Below are 14,196 nucleotides of genomic sequence, written 5' to 3'. Positions count from 1 at the left end.
TTTGTTCTTTGTTGGACAAAGGCTATGAAATTAAATCCAGAAAGAAAAGAAGGCTGAAATGAGAGTCAATGGCCACAATGTCGCATACAAAGTGGACATGTATAGTGAAGTGTGTTGGAGGGGATCCCTTCCAACACTAAAATTAAGAGCGAAGAAGAAGAAGAAGCCGTGTTTGTTTAGATATTAGACAAGAGAAGATAACTACATATTTTGCTCCCAGTGCAGGCAACTATAATTTAATCCATCAAATGTGATGCTAGAGTTAGTTCCAATGTGGAGATGGTTAAACATCCAATGCCCCAGTCTGTAGACCAGAGCTCCACTGCTACCTGGACAGGTGCTAGTTGTGTACGTGTACCTGGTCTGCCTACCTTCCCCCTGCTTGTGTAGCCAGTGACCTACAGAGACCTGCTTAGAACAGCCATGAGGATGTGACACTATAATGGTCAGCCTCTCCACATCTCTACGACTCTTGTATTTTTCATTTACTTTCTTATTTATGGTATAAAACCGCCCCACCATCTCCTCCAGTTGACCCGCTACGCCTATGACATGTGTCACACAATACAACAAACACAGATCTTGCTGAGTGTCTGCCTCACATACATCCCAACCATAAATGTTGACCACTGGACTTTCATCATCATCAAACCACAACCTACAGTTGGACTGTCTCGCCTCACTGGAATCAAAAATCACATGTCTGGACGTCAACACCTCCACCTTACACCAGACTTTACTGGGTGTGTCCGAGTGCTCATATTCAGGACAAGGACACGATCTGTAGTCCTCCATTCCCTTTGTAGACTCGGTCACCCTCAACACCCTCCCAGTCCCTGTCCTCAGTGAGTTCTGTCCCCTGGTGTTGCAGCAAGGATATGGATCTTTAGTGCCTGGTACAAACTCAGGTCTGTCTGGACTGGTGAATTGAACTGCTATCATGACCGTTAGGTCTGCCAGTGCTTTTGTAAAGCCATTTAGGTCGTTGTCTTGGTAACCAAAGCAAAGATAATTCACTGGTAAAAATTCTTCATGGCCAGGGTTTTTCTTGCAGTTTGCCAGGTGTGTTTGTAGATCTATCTCACCTTGACCTTCAAGACATTCTTGTACTTCATGGGTACCTGTCCATATTAAAAAAAATTGTAACTGACGTTTTAATTCGCGAGTAAACGTTGAAAAGCATAAACAGGTGAAATCAAATATGTACCACTTCCTACAGCTAAAACTAATCTGAATACAATTACTTAAACATCTGTGTAAGACCATTGATATTTTTAATGTCTTTACATAAAAGCGAAATACATTTACATCACCTGTAAAATATTTTGATAAGGATTCCTTACTGGCCATGCTGTTGTGAACTTCTACACGATCCAAGTTAATTACTGTAAAATAAAGGACATCTTTATGATTTGACACATTGAGGTTAAATAATAATATCAATAATAATAATAACAATAATCCTAATATATAAATCCCCACGTTCGCACATCTCTCTCTCTCTCTCTTTCTCTGTCCGCAAAAAATTTTCGCCGGACATCACGTCAGAATCGGCAGCGGTATATGGAGAACTTTTTACGGACTTTTGTTGAAAATAATATGTTAGATGTTTTATATGTATAACCACAATTTTACTTAAAGAAGAAAAATAAAAATTAAAGGCGTATTCGAATGTAGAGAAACAGTATTATTTATGCAACCGGAAAAGCATTAAAACATGTGAAAAAGAACGCATAAAACTGTGACGTCGCTATTGCTTATACATTAACTAATGACGTCATCTGCTGTGTTTTGAATAAAAAGAAATGAACTATTTCATTCAAATTTGATTTAGATCTACGTACACTATGAAATGTATACAATACAATTTTTCCGGCCTAAACTCATAAAATTTATTTTATGTATTTGGATTCTAGATCTAGACTAGATTCTAAATCTAAATCTAAATCTACGCAATAACTAGACTAGATCTAGACGTAGACGCTAAGATCTAGATTTAGACTCTAACTTCTCTAAAATCAATTCCAAAAATAAATTTCTATATTAGGACTAAACTATTTCAAGACTTATTTATTTTATACAAAATCTTTGTTTGGAACTGGCTAATTTGAGATAAAAAAACTAATTTGAAAGAATAGGCATATTCGCGTAAGTTAAGATTTTAAAATACGTGTTTCATTCTAAATAGCGGAGATGTTAGTGTACATTAAACCACGCAGGTGGTGCGGGTTCGAGACACACCAAGTCAACTTGGTTAATGTATTTTTTTTAATTATGCTCGGGCTAAACTTAAAAAAAAATTCTTTGTCGGGTGTCCGATAGGGCACTTCCCGGCGCCGCAGGCGCTTCAAATTTGGCAGGATCTTGCCTTGGGGCGACAGAACACGGGGGCCGGTTGGCCGAAAAGTCTACGATGTGGGGGTCAAAACTGACCTCGACTGACCGGTACCTTATATGAGCTATAAATTAAAAAAAAATGTCCACGGAGGAACCTCTTCATAACTCTTGAGGTCGTAGACCGACCCTCGGGCGAATTAATTAAGCATTCAAATTCTCAATGTTTTCGAAAGCCTAAGCGAAGCTGGGCAGCATGCCTAGTAATAATAATAATAATAATAATAATAATAATAATAATAATAATAATAATAATAATAATAATAATAATAATAATAATAATAGTAAGAATAATAATAATAATAATAATAATAATAATAAACAACAAAAAACCACCTGATAATAATTTGGCAGCTCGTATAGCAATGTCTGTATATTGTATATTGGTAATGATGATATGCTCATTCATTAGTGGTAGATATAAAAGTCATTTAATTTTTTACAGGAACAATTAGCCGATTTTATTGTTAAATTTTAAATAACACGTACATTTAAATGCTATTTTAATAACATTTATCTCCTTAAATTAATATATTAATGGATAATTTAATCATGAATAAAGTGAGTGTTGTGATGTGAGATCTGCACACGGTCGAATGACTTGAAGTGCAACGTAGGCAGACGATCCAATATAAACTATATCAGGACGGCATTGTTTATTACATCTTTAATGGCATACAATATACACGACTACATGGACGACGACAGACATGACGAAAACTTCCACACCCTCACACGACAAGACTAAGACTAACTTCAAATACTTTCCTTAACAACCATAACATATTCTTGCACGTTACATCCTTCTTTGCCTCATCAATTCAACATCTTTTATTAATATATCGCATTCCACTACAAACATACTCTCACTAGCTGCATCCCGTGCTCCGCCACGGTAAATCTTTTTTAAATGTACCAACTTGGGAACAGAACAAAACTAAACACAACATAAACGAACGCAAAAAAAAAAAAAAAAAAAAAAAAAAAAAAAAAAAAAAAAAAAAAAAAAAAACGAAAAAACAAACACAACACTCATAACATAAACACAATTTAAATGCAATCATAAAGGCATATTGCTCACAGTCTAGCCCGTAGCGCCAAATCGCGCCCTTTCCGGTGATTTGCACCCCCCTCAAACTTTCGATTTGCATCCCTTTCCCCCTCCCCCCCCCCGCCCTAAAACTTTCGATTTCCACCCCCCCCCCCTCCTCGCAAATTTTTTCCAACCCACTTTGGCGCCCCCTAAGGTCGGCACCCGGGGACATATGCCCCCCCCCCCCCCCATCGCTACGCCTCTCCTATAAAACCCGAAAGATAGAATAATAATTAGAAAACAGTATAAATAATAGGCAGTATTTAAAATATCCGTGTTTTACCTACAATATTTCACTTTATCCATTCACGCATTTTTTTCCAGTACTTTAAATTTTAAAAATTTACAATAGAGTTTCATAACTAAAACCATTGCGCACCTAATGAACGTGATGACGCGCCTATAATAGTGCTGAATAGTTGATTAAAAATTATAAGTAATAAATAGTAGGGCCTACATTCAGTGAATAAAATAAATAAAAGATTGCCTTTTATCAATCCATAATAATTATAATTTTCTAACAATAATTTCCTCTTACACATCCGAATAATTTGCATTCACATTTTGCTAATTATATTATTGCAACACTAATTCCTTCTATGACGAACGTATATTTGCATTCACATTTTTTATTAGCGTGAGTTTAATGTATTTTTAAATTACCTCCATTGTCAAAATTAGAAAAGAGTTAAATTAATTTGATTTTTCTACCCTGCTGTTATTATGTTATTAAAATGTATCCACTTTTTCTGGGAGCCTAAACGAAAATGATATTTGACATTAATCTTTTTAATACGTTTTAGCAGTTTGCGTGTATTTAATATTTCTTGACGTTATGCGAAAGAGTAAAAACCGTGGCAATTATAAAATAGCTCTATGCCGCTATATAAACAAACCTTACTTTAATACTTATAATAAGACACTGCGGTGCACTGAAAAGCACTGCGTGGTGGGAATGTTTACTTTTATGGTTCCAAAATCTATAGCGATGACGGAAGGAAGGACTGACACACTACCTAGCCGCTTATATTATAGATACCCATTCATTACACTAAAATACCATTCACAAAAGTGAGAAACACACTAATTAAATCCCTTACCTGTAACAGCAATGAAAACTTGTTCAAGGATATCGACTCAACGACGTGTCTATTTATAGTAGTGATAAGAGTTACCGCACACAGCACACAGCACGCCACTTCACGAGGTAAACAACACGGTAAAAGGGAGATAAGTATGGCCAGTAGTGTTTGAGTGTGTGGGAGGGGGGGGGGGGAGTACGTTACAATCATCTATCTGTGCAGAGGCGTAGCGAGGGCGGGGGTGCGGACCGTACCGGGTGACACCATTTAGGGGGTGACACCAAGGCAAACAATTGCAAAATGTAGGCTCTAGAAAACATCGTTACTATTAAGTCTGCAGTGAGTAAAGCTTCCACACATACATTTACCCGTATGTGGCATATATATTAAATATAAATAATCTTTGGATGTCATGACGTTATGGCGTATATATTTATGTTAAACTGAAATGATGAAATAATCAGAATTTGTATTTTATTACAATTAATTACAAATAAAACCTAAAAAAAGGTTGTATATCTATTAAGATATTTTAACTTCATCATAAGCTTATTTATATTTGTACTCCTAATTTAAATTTAAAAACAAATATACATAAATTAAGTCGGATTTAAACAGGTTCATGTAAGATACCCATTTATTTATTTTATTTTATTTTTTATATTTCTTTGTAAAATAAAACAAGTTATACAACTGCTCTTCGTGTATTTTGTCATGTTTTACCTTGTACAAGTCAATATATGTATTTGTTTACAGTGGTTTCTTCCAGGCATCTAATCGCCCCCCCCCCCCCGAAGAAAGTCTACGCCCCCCCCCTCCAAAGAGATGGAACTTATATAGTAAACATACTTTTAGTAGTGTACCCCCACCCACCCACCCCCCACCCCGGAAAATGTAGACCGCTCCCCCCCCCCTTCGAAAATAAAAATATCAAGTGCCCCGCCCCCCCCCCCCCCCCCCGGAGGAAAAAGTCTGCAAGAAACACAGTTTGTATAACACTTAGTTTTTTACACTAGACCTATCTGTTTGTTAAGTAGAATGCACATTCTAATTAATGACGCAGTTTATTGAAGTGTCGCTTTATGGTGTGTAGTCCATTAAACAGTGCCTGGTTTGTTTAGCTGCAGTTAGCCAGGAGATACACAATACATTCAAATAGACACATTTTAAAGGGGACAGACTCACATGTGATATTTTGTACACCACTTACGCAGAAACGGAGCAGTCTAAATCCGGTGTTCTGGATAAAGAGGGTTGGTTCAGTTTTTGTTTCTCAAGTACATCCTCTTTAAACAAAGGCTGGCTTTCTTTTTGATATTTCTTCTTAAAACTAAGTCCACCGTATATGGAGCTTAAGCAAATAGTATTATGTGCAATAGAAATTTCTGACGCTTGAATTTTTAGTTAACTTGCAACTCGATCTTTTATTTTATTCTTTTAATTTTTTAGATACCTGCAAATAAAACAAAACATAGTAACGTTTTCAAAACCGTTAAAAATATATCAAAAACATATGATCTAAGAAGATACACACATTAGGTGCCATTAATAATTTATATTTACACACTGTTAATTGTTCAGCAATCACATAAAAAAAAATAATAATTATAATATATTTAAAAAAAAACGCTTTTTGAAATGTATATTTAATACCACACGTTTTTATAAACAACATATTAACGCTGACTTGAGCCGTTCCTTTAGGTAGGGAGTAAAATATTTTAACATAAGCATACGCTGATACGTAAATGTAACAACGCACTTTATTATCTACGTTAACCTCGACAAAAAAAGCTTTAAAATATACGTATGTTAATGGTATAAGGCAGTGGCGTAGCTAGGTCGGGTGTCACCCGGTGCGGCACTTCATGGTGTCACCACCCCCCCCCCCTACAAGAAACAAAGTATATATATATATATATATATATATATATATATATATATATATATATATATATATATATATATATATATATAGTAACGATGTTTATATATATTCTCTTAATAATGCAGTTGGATCTAGCATTATTTTCTCTATCGTTAGCACGTCTACATCATGGTGTCACCCTCACTCTCTTGTAATAAATGTCGATTTGTACTTAAAAGTCTTTTAACTTCAATTAATCATTAATTGTACTGGCAAAAGAGTATTTTCTCCAATACATTATGTTTTTTTTTGCATTGGTTTCCCCCCCCCCCCTAAATGGTGTAACCCGGTGCGGTCCGCACACCTCGCCCCGCCCCGCCCTCGCTACGCCTCTGGTGTAAGGTCAAGGAAGTAAAAAGTCTTTGACATAATCTGACAATAACGTGACCTCAGTAGAAATTCACTTCCTCGTCTGGCGTTGGTAGATATGTGTCTTGTCTGTGTGTACAGAGGCGTAGCGACGGGGGGGGGGCATGTGTCCCCGGGCGCCGACCTTAGGGGGCGCCGAAATGGGTTGGAAAGAAGAATTGAAAGTTTGAAGGGGGGTGCAAATTGAAAGTTTAAGGGGGGTGCAAATCAAAAGTCTGAAGGGGGGGGGAGTGCGAATCGAAAGTTTGTCCCCTGTCGCCGGGAAGGGTCGCTACGCCTCTGTGTGTATGTAACAGGATAATCTGTCTGGGTCAGCTGAGGGCGTAGACCTTTATGTGGGCTCGTAAGTTGACAGTACCTACATCGGTACCGACGCTGGTACAATCGTGATCGGGTTAAACCCTGACTCTTCTTCTTTCTTCTTTTTCGTTCTTAATTTTAGTGTTGGAAGAGATTCACTTCATCACAATTAAGCAGTAGCGTAGCGAGGGAGGGGGGGGGGGGCGCCAAAATGAGTTGGAAAAATAAATTGAAAGATTGAGGGGGGTGCAAATCGAAAGTTTGAGGGGGGGGGAGGGGGGGAGTGCAAATCGAAATCTTGAGCGGGGGGGGGGGGGTGCAAATCGAAATCTTCAGGGGGTGCAAATCGGAAAGTTTGTTCTCGGGCGCCGGGAAGAGTCGCTACGCCTCTGCAATTAAATCAACTGATTATCGCTCCATTGAGGCCATTGACTCCGATTTTAGCCTGCTTTTCTTTTTTTTATGTGGCATGACGTGTTGTTTTCACAACACTAGAGGCTTAGTGACCCCTCCCGGCGTCCGGGGACAAACTTTTAATTTGCCACATTTTTTTATGTTTATAATTCAAAACTGCAGCTAAAATGAGATTTTAATTTTTTTCAACCCATTTTGACGCCCCTAGGGTCGGCGCCGGGGACATATGTACCAATCCCTCCTCTTCGCTACGCCTCTGCACATCACAATACATTGCTTCTTGTGAGATTCATAAGTTTATGTATCACGCATGTTTAGAACGTGGTAGTTACAATCAATGTGTTTAAACGTCAAATATTAAAAGGAAAGGGAGACAACCATTACATAAACTCATACAACTGACTAAAATGTAATCGTATAAGTATAGAAGGTGGAAAAGCGGATTACTCATTACACGACTAAGCATGAAATAATAATCTTTATTTCTGACATAAACATATTGTAAAAGTTATTAAATTCAAGTCGATTATATTTTTAGTATAAATATTAAAACCTTTATGAAACAAATGTACATTGTGTTTAGATTAAAGAGACTATATTCTAAGGTGGTACTTATTATGTCTCTGGCTCTCTACCTCAGGGGTCGGCAACCTTTTGAGACGAAAGAGCCAAAAGTTACAATTTACAACATTACCCGGTTTTTAAAGAGCCACTAACATTTTAATGTCAATAGTATATTGGTTTAGTATATATATATATATATATATATATATATATATATATATATTATATATATATATATATATATATATATATATATATATAATCCTAAACAATATCTTACTATATATATATATATATATATATATATAATATATATATATATATATATATATATATATATATATATATATATATATATATATAAAGCAATGTATGTGTGTGTGTGTGTGTGTGTGTGTGTGCGTGTGTGTCTTTTATGCATTGCCACACCTCTAATCACATCGCCGTGAAACTTGTTGAGAATATTCCTGGGGAGGTTTCTGCGAAAAAAAAAATTTCAAATTCGCAGGGGTGGCGCCCCCGGCAGGGCGCGATTTGTTTTTTCCTCTAAATACGGTGTATAAAAATAAAAGTTACAATTTACAACATTACCCGGTTTTTAAAGAGCCATTAACATTTTAATGTCAATAGTATATTGGTTTATATATATATATAATATATATATATATATATATATATATATATATATATATATATATATATATATATAATCCTAAACAAATATCATACTATACATATATATATATATATATATATATATATATATATATATATATATATATATATATATATATATATATATATAATTATAATCCTAAACAAATATCATACTATATATATATATATATATATATATATATATATATATATATATATATATATATATATATATATATATAAAGCAATGTATGTGTGTGTGTGTCTTTTATGCAATACCACACCTCTTAGCACATCGCCGTGAAACTTCGGGAAGTTGTTGAGAATATTCCTGGGGAGGTTTCTGCGAAAAAAAAATTTCAAATTCGCAAGGGTGGCTTCCCGGCAGGGCGCGATTTGTTTTTTCTCTATATACGGTATATAAAAATAAAAGTCTATTTTGATTTCACACTGTTCATCCGATAGGCATGAAACTTTGGGGAGTTCGTTATAACCCTCTAGGGAAGGGTTATGTAAAAAAATAATTTTTAATTTCGCAAGGGCGGCGCCACAGGAGGGTGTGATTTTTCTCTATATACGGTTTATAAAAATAAAAGTCTATTTCGGTTTCACACCGTTCATCCGTGTATCATGAAACTTTGGGGAGATGATTAGATCACTCAATCGTAGGAATCTGCAAAACAAATATTGTTTAATATTGCAAGGGCGGCGCCCTCCGGGGGGGGGCGATTTTTTTTCTCTATACACGGTATATAAAAAATAAAAATCGGATGCGGTTCATCAGATTGCCATGAAACTTTTAGGGAGTAGATGAGAATACTTCCGAGAATATTTCTGCGAAAAAGAAAACTAAAGTTTCTTATGGGCGGCGCCATATAGGGTACAACTTTCGTCAATACACGGTTGGGCGCCCAGAGTTTTAGAGCGACTATGTTGGCACTTGGCATCCGTTAATCGAGCGTCCTGCATAGCGAGTAAGGGGTACTACTATATTCAGCGGTAAAACTACAACAGGCTTCAAAAATTAACTTTGTAACGAGAGGAAATCCTTCTGTACAGTTTGGTCACCTTGCTTAAGGAGCCAGGGGTCGTACGCCGCGCCTATGCGGTAGTGTAATCGGGGGGTGGGGGCCCTGAGAGCGCCCCTCTACGTCTCTGACACAACGGCGGTCACCGAAGTGTTCTACCATATTATTTCGGTGAGCGATTAATGTACACTCAATGTATTCATGCGGTAGTGTATGTGAACCCGTATCCCGATATTTATGATCCATTGTTTACATTTAAATAACTCACTTTTAGAAAAGACGGTCACGCGTCCAAGAACATATGATTGGTAACGCGTTGGTGAAATCCTAATACATTCGTCAAACTTTCTTCTATCTCCGCGGCAACGCGCGGGGGACGGGTACGCTAGTATATATATATATATATATATATATATATATATATATATATATATATATATATATATATATATATATATAGGGGCCTATATATATATATATATATATATATATATATATATATATATATATATATATATATATATATATATATATATATATATATATATATATATATATATATATATACATATAATTTTAAAAAAAAATAGCATTAAATATATGAGATAATCTCATTTGAATTTGTGTTGAGAGGATCTACTATGTAAGTCAGAGTACTTGCATTTCTTTTGAATTGCTAAAATCTCAAAGTGAAAACACTCTTCATTTTGTTTATATTAATGCTGAAGTGATTGAATAGTAGCATTGGTTTCATAACAATATTTGTTTCAGATTTTTTTTGTAATTAAGTAATTTACCGCTCACCAGGTATTCAACAAAAAAGTATTTTTTTTTCGAAACAAACCACTTCTTCAAGCAAGACATAGTCCGGGTTTTCCTTTCAGTTTTTTAGCTGGTTTAGTTTCTTTGCGATATCCACTATGATGTTTAATGTTTCAATTCGGAATTGACAATGTAATAGGAAGTACATTGAGATATGGAGTAACTAAATATTTTAAAATAATAGTGAATGTTTATTGTTTATATCTATTGTTATATCGTTTATTACCGAGTGTTGCAGACTAATATTTTTATGAGTTTTGAAAATAAAAAATAAAAAATTATTAATATTTGTGCATGGAGCTGAAGAGCCGCAACTGGACACCAAAAGAGCCGCACGCGGCTCGCGAGCCGCAGGTTGCCGACCCCTGCTCTACCTCTATAAATTTTTTAAAAAAATAGAATGGCTATTGTAAATCTGTATCAGTCCTCAAAAGTCGATGATGAAAACTGTAATACTAAAGCGAACACACAACTAACGCTGTAAATTACAAGTCTAAGGCGGGAAAAAAAAACTTAAAAAAAACAGACAATTACCATGTGTTCGTTAAAATCACAATACTCATTTACATGTAAACGTGTTGTATTGGGGTCATCCATTTATGACGTCCAAACGGTAGGGGGGGGGGCGATAAAAATCGGCTTTTGCGGACGTGTATGGACTTAATTTTAAAAATTTGTGGACGTCATAAATGGATGACCCCATAGTTGCGTGCAGCATAGACTGGTCGAATAATAGTGCACCATATTTAGGAAACATTCAGCTTAAACTAACGTTTCGCAAAAACTAGGAAATATTTACTTAGTTATGTTAATGTACATACGTTTATTTTAATTTAATTTTTAGTGCAGTTCGTTTTAATAATGGAGGTAAATTCAAATGACAAAAAGTACAATAGTTATTGCTATACACAAAAATATTCGTGTTTAAATCTAGTCATGTGTGTAAATGTGTTTGTGCAACCAATGAGATACAGACATGTTAGTCTTCTCTATATGTCTTTTAATAGGGTTATATATATATATATGTATATATATATATATATATATATATATATATATATATATATATATGTATATATATATATATATATATATATATATATATATATATATATATATATATATATATATATATATATATATATATATATATATATATGTATATATATATATAGGGGCGTGAGTTCATGGAAGGGGTTATAACCCCCCTAACCCCCCCTCCTTCCCTATGCCACTGAATACATGTAATCATACATTGTGTTCATATTTTGGTACAATTTACAAACATAATCCCTCAACACAACTTGTAGCGAGTTGGATATCACTATTTATTGGTGGTTACAACATTTACCTTTAAATCAATAAAATAATTCATCCTTTACTTTTTCTTTTCAATCAGCCCATGATTTGTATCTGTTGATTACTGGACTGGTGATTTGTTTGGCCAAGTTTATGCACGCGTAAAAGTTAATATAGATGTTCTGGTGTTGTGAATGATTTTGTTTACAATAATCAGCTCTAAAGAACAGCATTGAACTATTATCTTAAATTGTGCGAGTTCTAATTATTACTAAAAATAACGCGAGTTTTAATAACTATCGTGGCTAGATTGATTTTAAACCCTAGCCAATACTGTACTAGCAGATATGTTATTGTACCTGTGGTGTATTAGCAGGGCCTATAGCAGCTACCTATAAGGCGAACTAGGCGGCCGCCTAGGGCGCTGTCCGTAGGGGGGGGGGGGGCGCCAAAATGGGTTGGAAAAACAAATTGAAAGTTTGAGGGGTGGGGGTTGCAAATTGAAAGTTTGTCCCCGGGTCGCTACACCTCTGATAATACGGGGGCACGAAAAAAAAATGCGGTGGGGGGGTGGGGAGGGCGCTTTTAATAAGTTTTGCCTAGGGCGCTAAATAACCTGGCGCCGGCACTGTGTATTAGTTAAGTTCGACTTCTTAAAAAAATATTTGATGTCTTAGTCTTCCTAAAATAACCTGTTACAACCTGACCAATTTTAATCACAGCACGAGATGTGTGCTAAACCGCCTGGCTCTTTGAGTCGTGTAGAACAGTAATCAGCTCTGTCGTTACATTTTATTTAAATACACCAGACAAAGATTAAACAAACGACAACAAAGTATTTAAATTTTTTGTAGAACTTGATGTATGATTACTGAAAAAAGGTCTCCCTCACAAAATGTACTACACGACAGAAAAACACACATTTGAAAAGATTGTTATAATTAATTTTAACATTTGTAACAATATTTCCCATGTACTATTGAAACAGATACTGGGGAGATAATGAACATATCAATTTACGTTAAAAGGGGAAAATAAGTTATTAGTTTTTTTTTAAAGAAACACGTAATTTAGTTTCCTAAATGATATACACAAATACAAGCATATCAAAGTTGAGAAAAGCAACCTTGTTACGATTGATTTTAAAATGTTTAAACAATTGCTGATTACTAAAACAATGTCAAGGGAGATAATAAGCAATCAATTTACAAAAAAGAGGAAAACTACAATATGTATTGAAGTGTCTGCATTATATTCACTGGATGAGACTTATTTATAGTATAATATTAAGCTCATAAATAATATAATAACTTTTTCTGAATATAACGAATTTCTTGTTTAAAATTAATAATATATTTGAATAATAGCAAACTAAAACCATGTTATAATATTATTTGCTAATTATTGGAATGTTACCTTTGAAAATCGATATGCAACCAAATTTACCCGGCTATGTTTAACCTCATAAGCAAGTAGTGTAAATTGAAATACGAAAGCAATAACAACACGGTAAACTGACGCACTTAACATCGCTACACCAGGGGTCGGCAACCTTTTGAAGCGGAAGAGCCAAAAGTTACAATTTTCAAAATTTCCCTGGTTTTAAAGAGCCACTAACATATTTTTATTTCAAATATTTTATTTTTTTATTAAGATTATTAGTATTTGTGCAAGGAGCTGGAGAGCCGCATCTTGCTATCAAAAGAGCCGCATGCGGCTCGCGAGCCGCAGGTTGCCGACCCCTGCGCTACACTCATACAAGTAGTACGCCTATTCAGTAAAAAAAAAGAGCCATCTATAAACACAATTCCACACACTAATAATCGCAGCTTTTCTGTCTACACCAGGGGTCGGCAACCTGCGGCTCGCGAGCCGCATGCGGCTCTTTCGAAGTCAAAATGCGGCTCTCCAGCTCCTTGCACTAATATTAATAGTTATATTATTTCATTTTAAAAATTCTAAATAAATATTACACTGTAAAGAAACCCAACTTTAAACAAGATAAACACTCATCAGAGAACAGTAAGAATATGTGGAGTAGAAAGTATACGGACAGCCTCTTGGGCACCAGGCCCAGCCCTTACAGCCGTGATATGGACAGCCCTGTGGCAATAATTCCATGCTTACCACTGCCCAAGTGCCGACTTTTTCGAATAGTGTTAAATGGGAATTTTATTTTATTTAGAATGCATTTCCCTATCTGCCAGTAATCAATATGTTGACCTGAGTGACGTAGTTTTTTTTTTT

The 14,196-nt window shown here is 35.3% G+C and overlaps 1 protein-coding gene across 1 annotated transcript; it reads right to left on the bottom strand.

The window, feature by feature from the left end:
* Nucleotides 1-1,385, bottom strand: LOC131956187 (uncharacterized). The gene is made up of 2 exons (XM_059320607.1): nt 1,314-1,385; nt 1-1,121 (listed from the first exon to the last, which is right to left on the bottom strand). The coding sequence occupies exons 1-2, from the start codon at nt 1,348-1,350 to the stop codon at nt 202-204; spliced, it is 957 nt and encodes a 318-aa protein (XP_059176590.1). The 5' UTR covers nt 1,351-1,385; the 3' UTR covers nt 1-201.
* Nucleotides 1,386-14,196: the final 12,811 nt, after the last annotated feature.

Source organism: Physella acuta, unplaced genomic scaffold (assembly GCF_028476545.2).
Source record: "Physella acuta isolate Inbredline_101_S28 unplaced genomic scaffold, ASM2847654v3 ptg001132l, whole genome shotgun sequence".
Classification (NCBI taxonomy): Eukaryota; Metazoa; Mollusca; class Gastropoda; family Physidae; genus Physella; species Physella acuta.
This window is presented reverse-complemented; position numbering and strand designations above follow the sequence as displayed.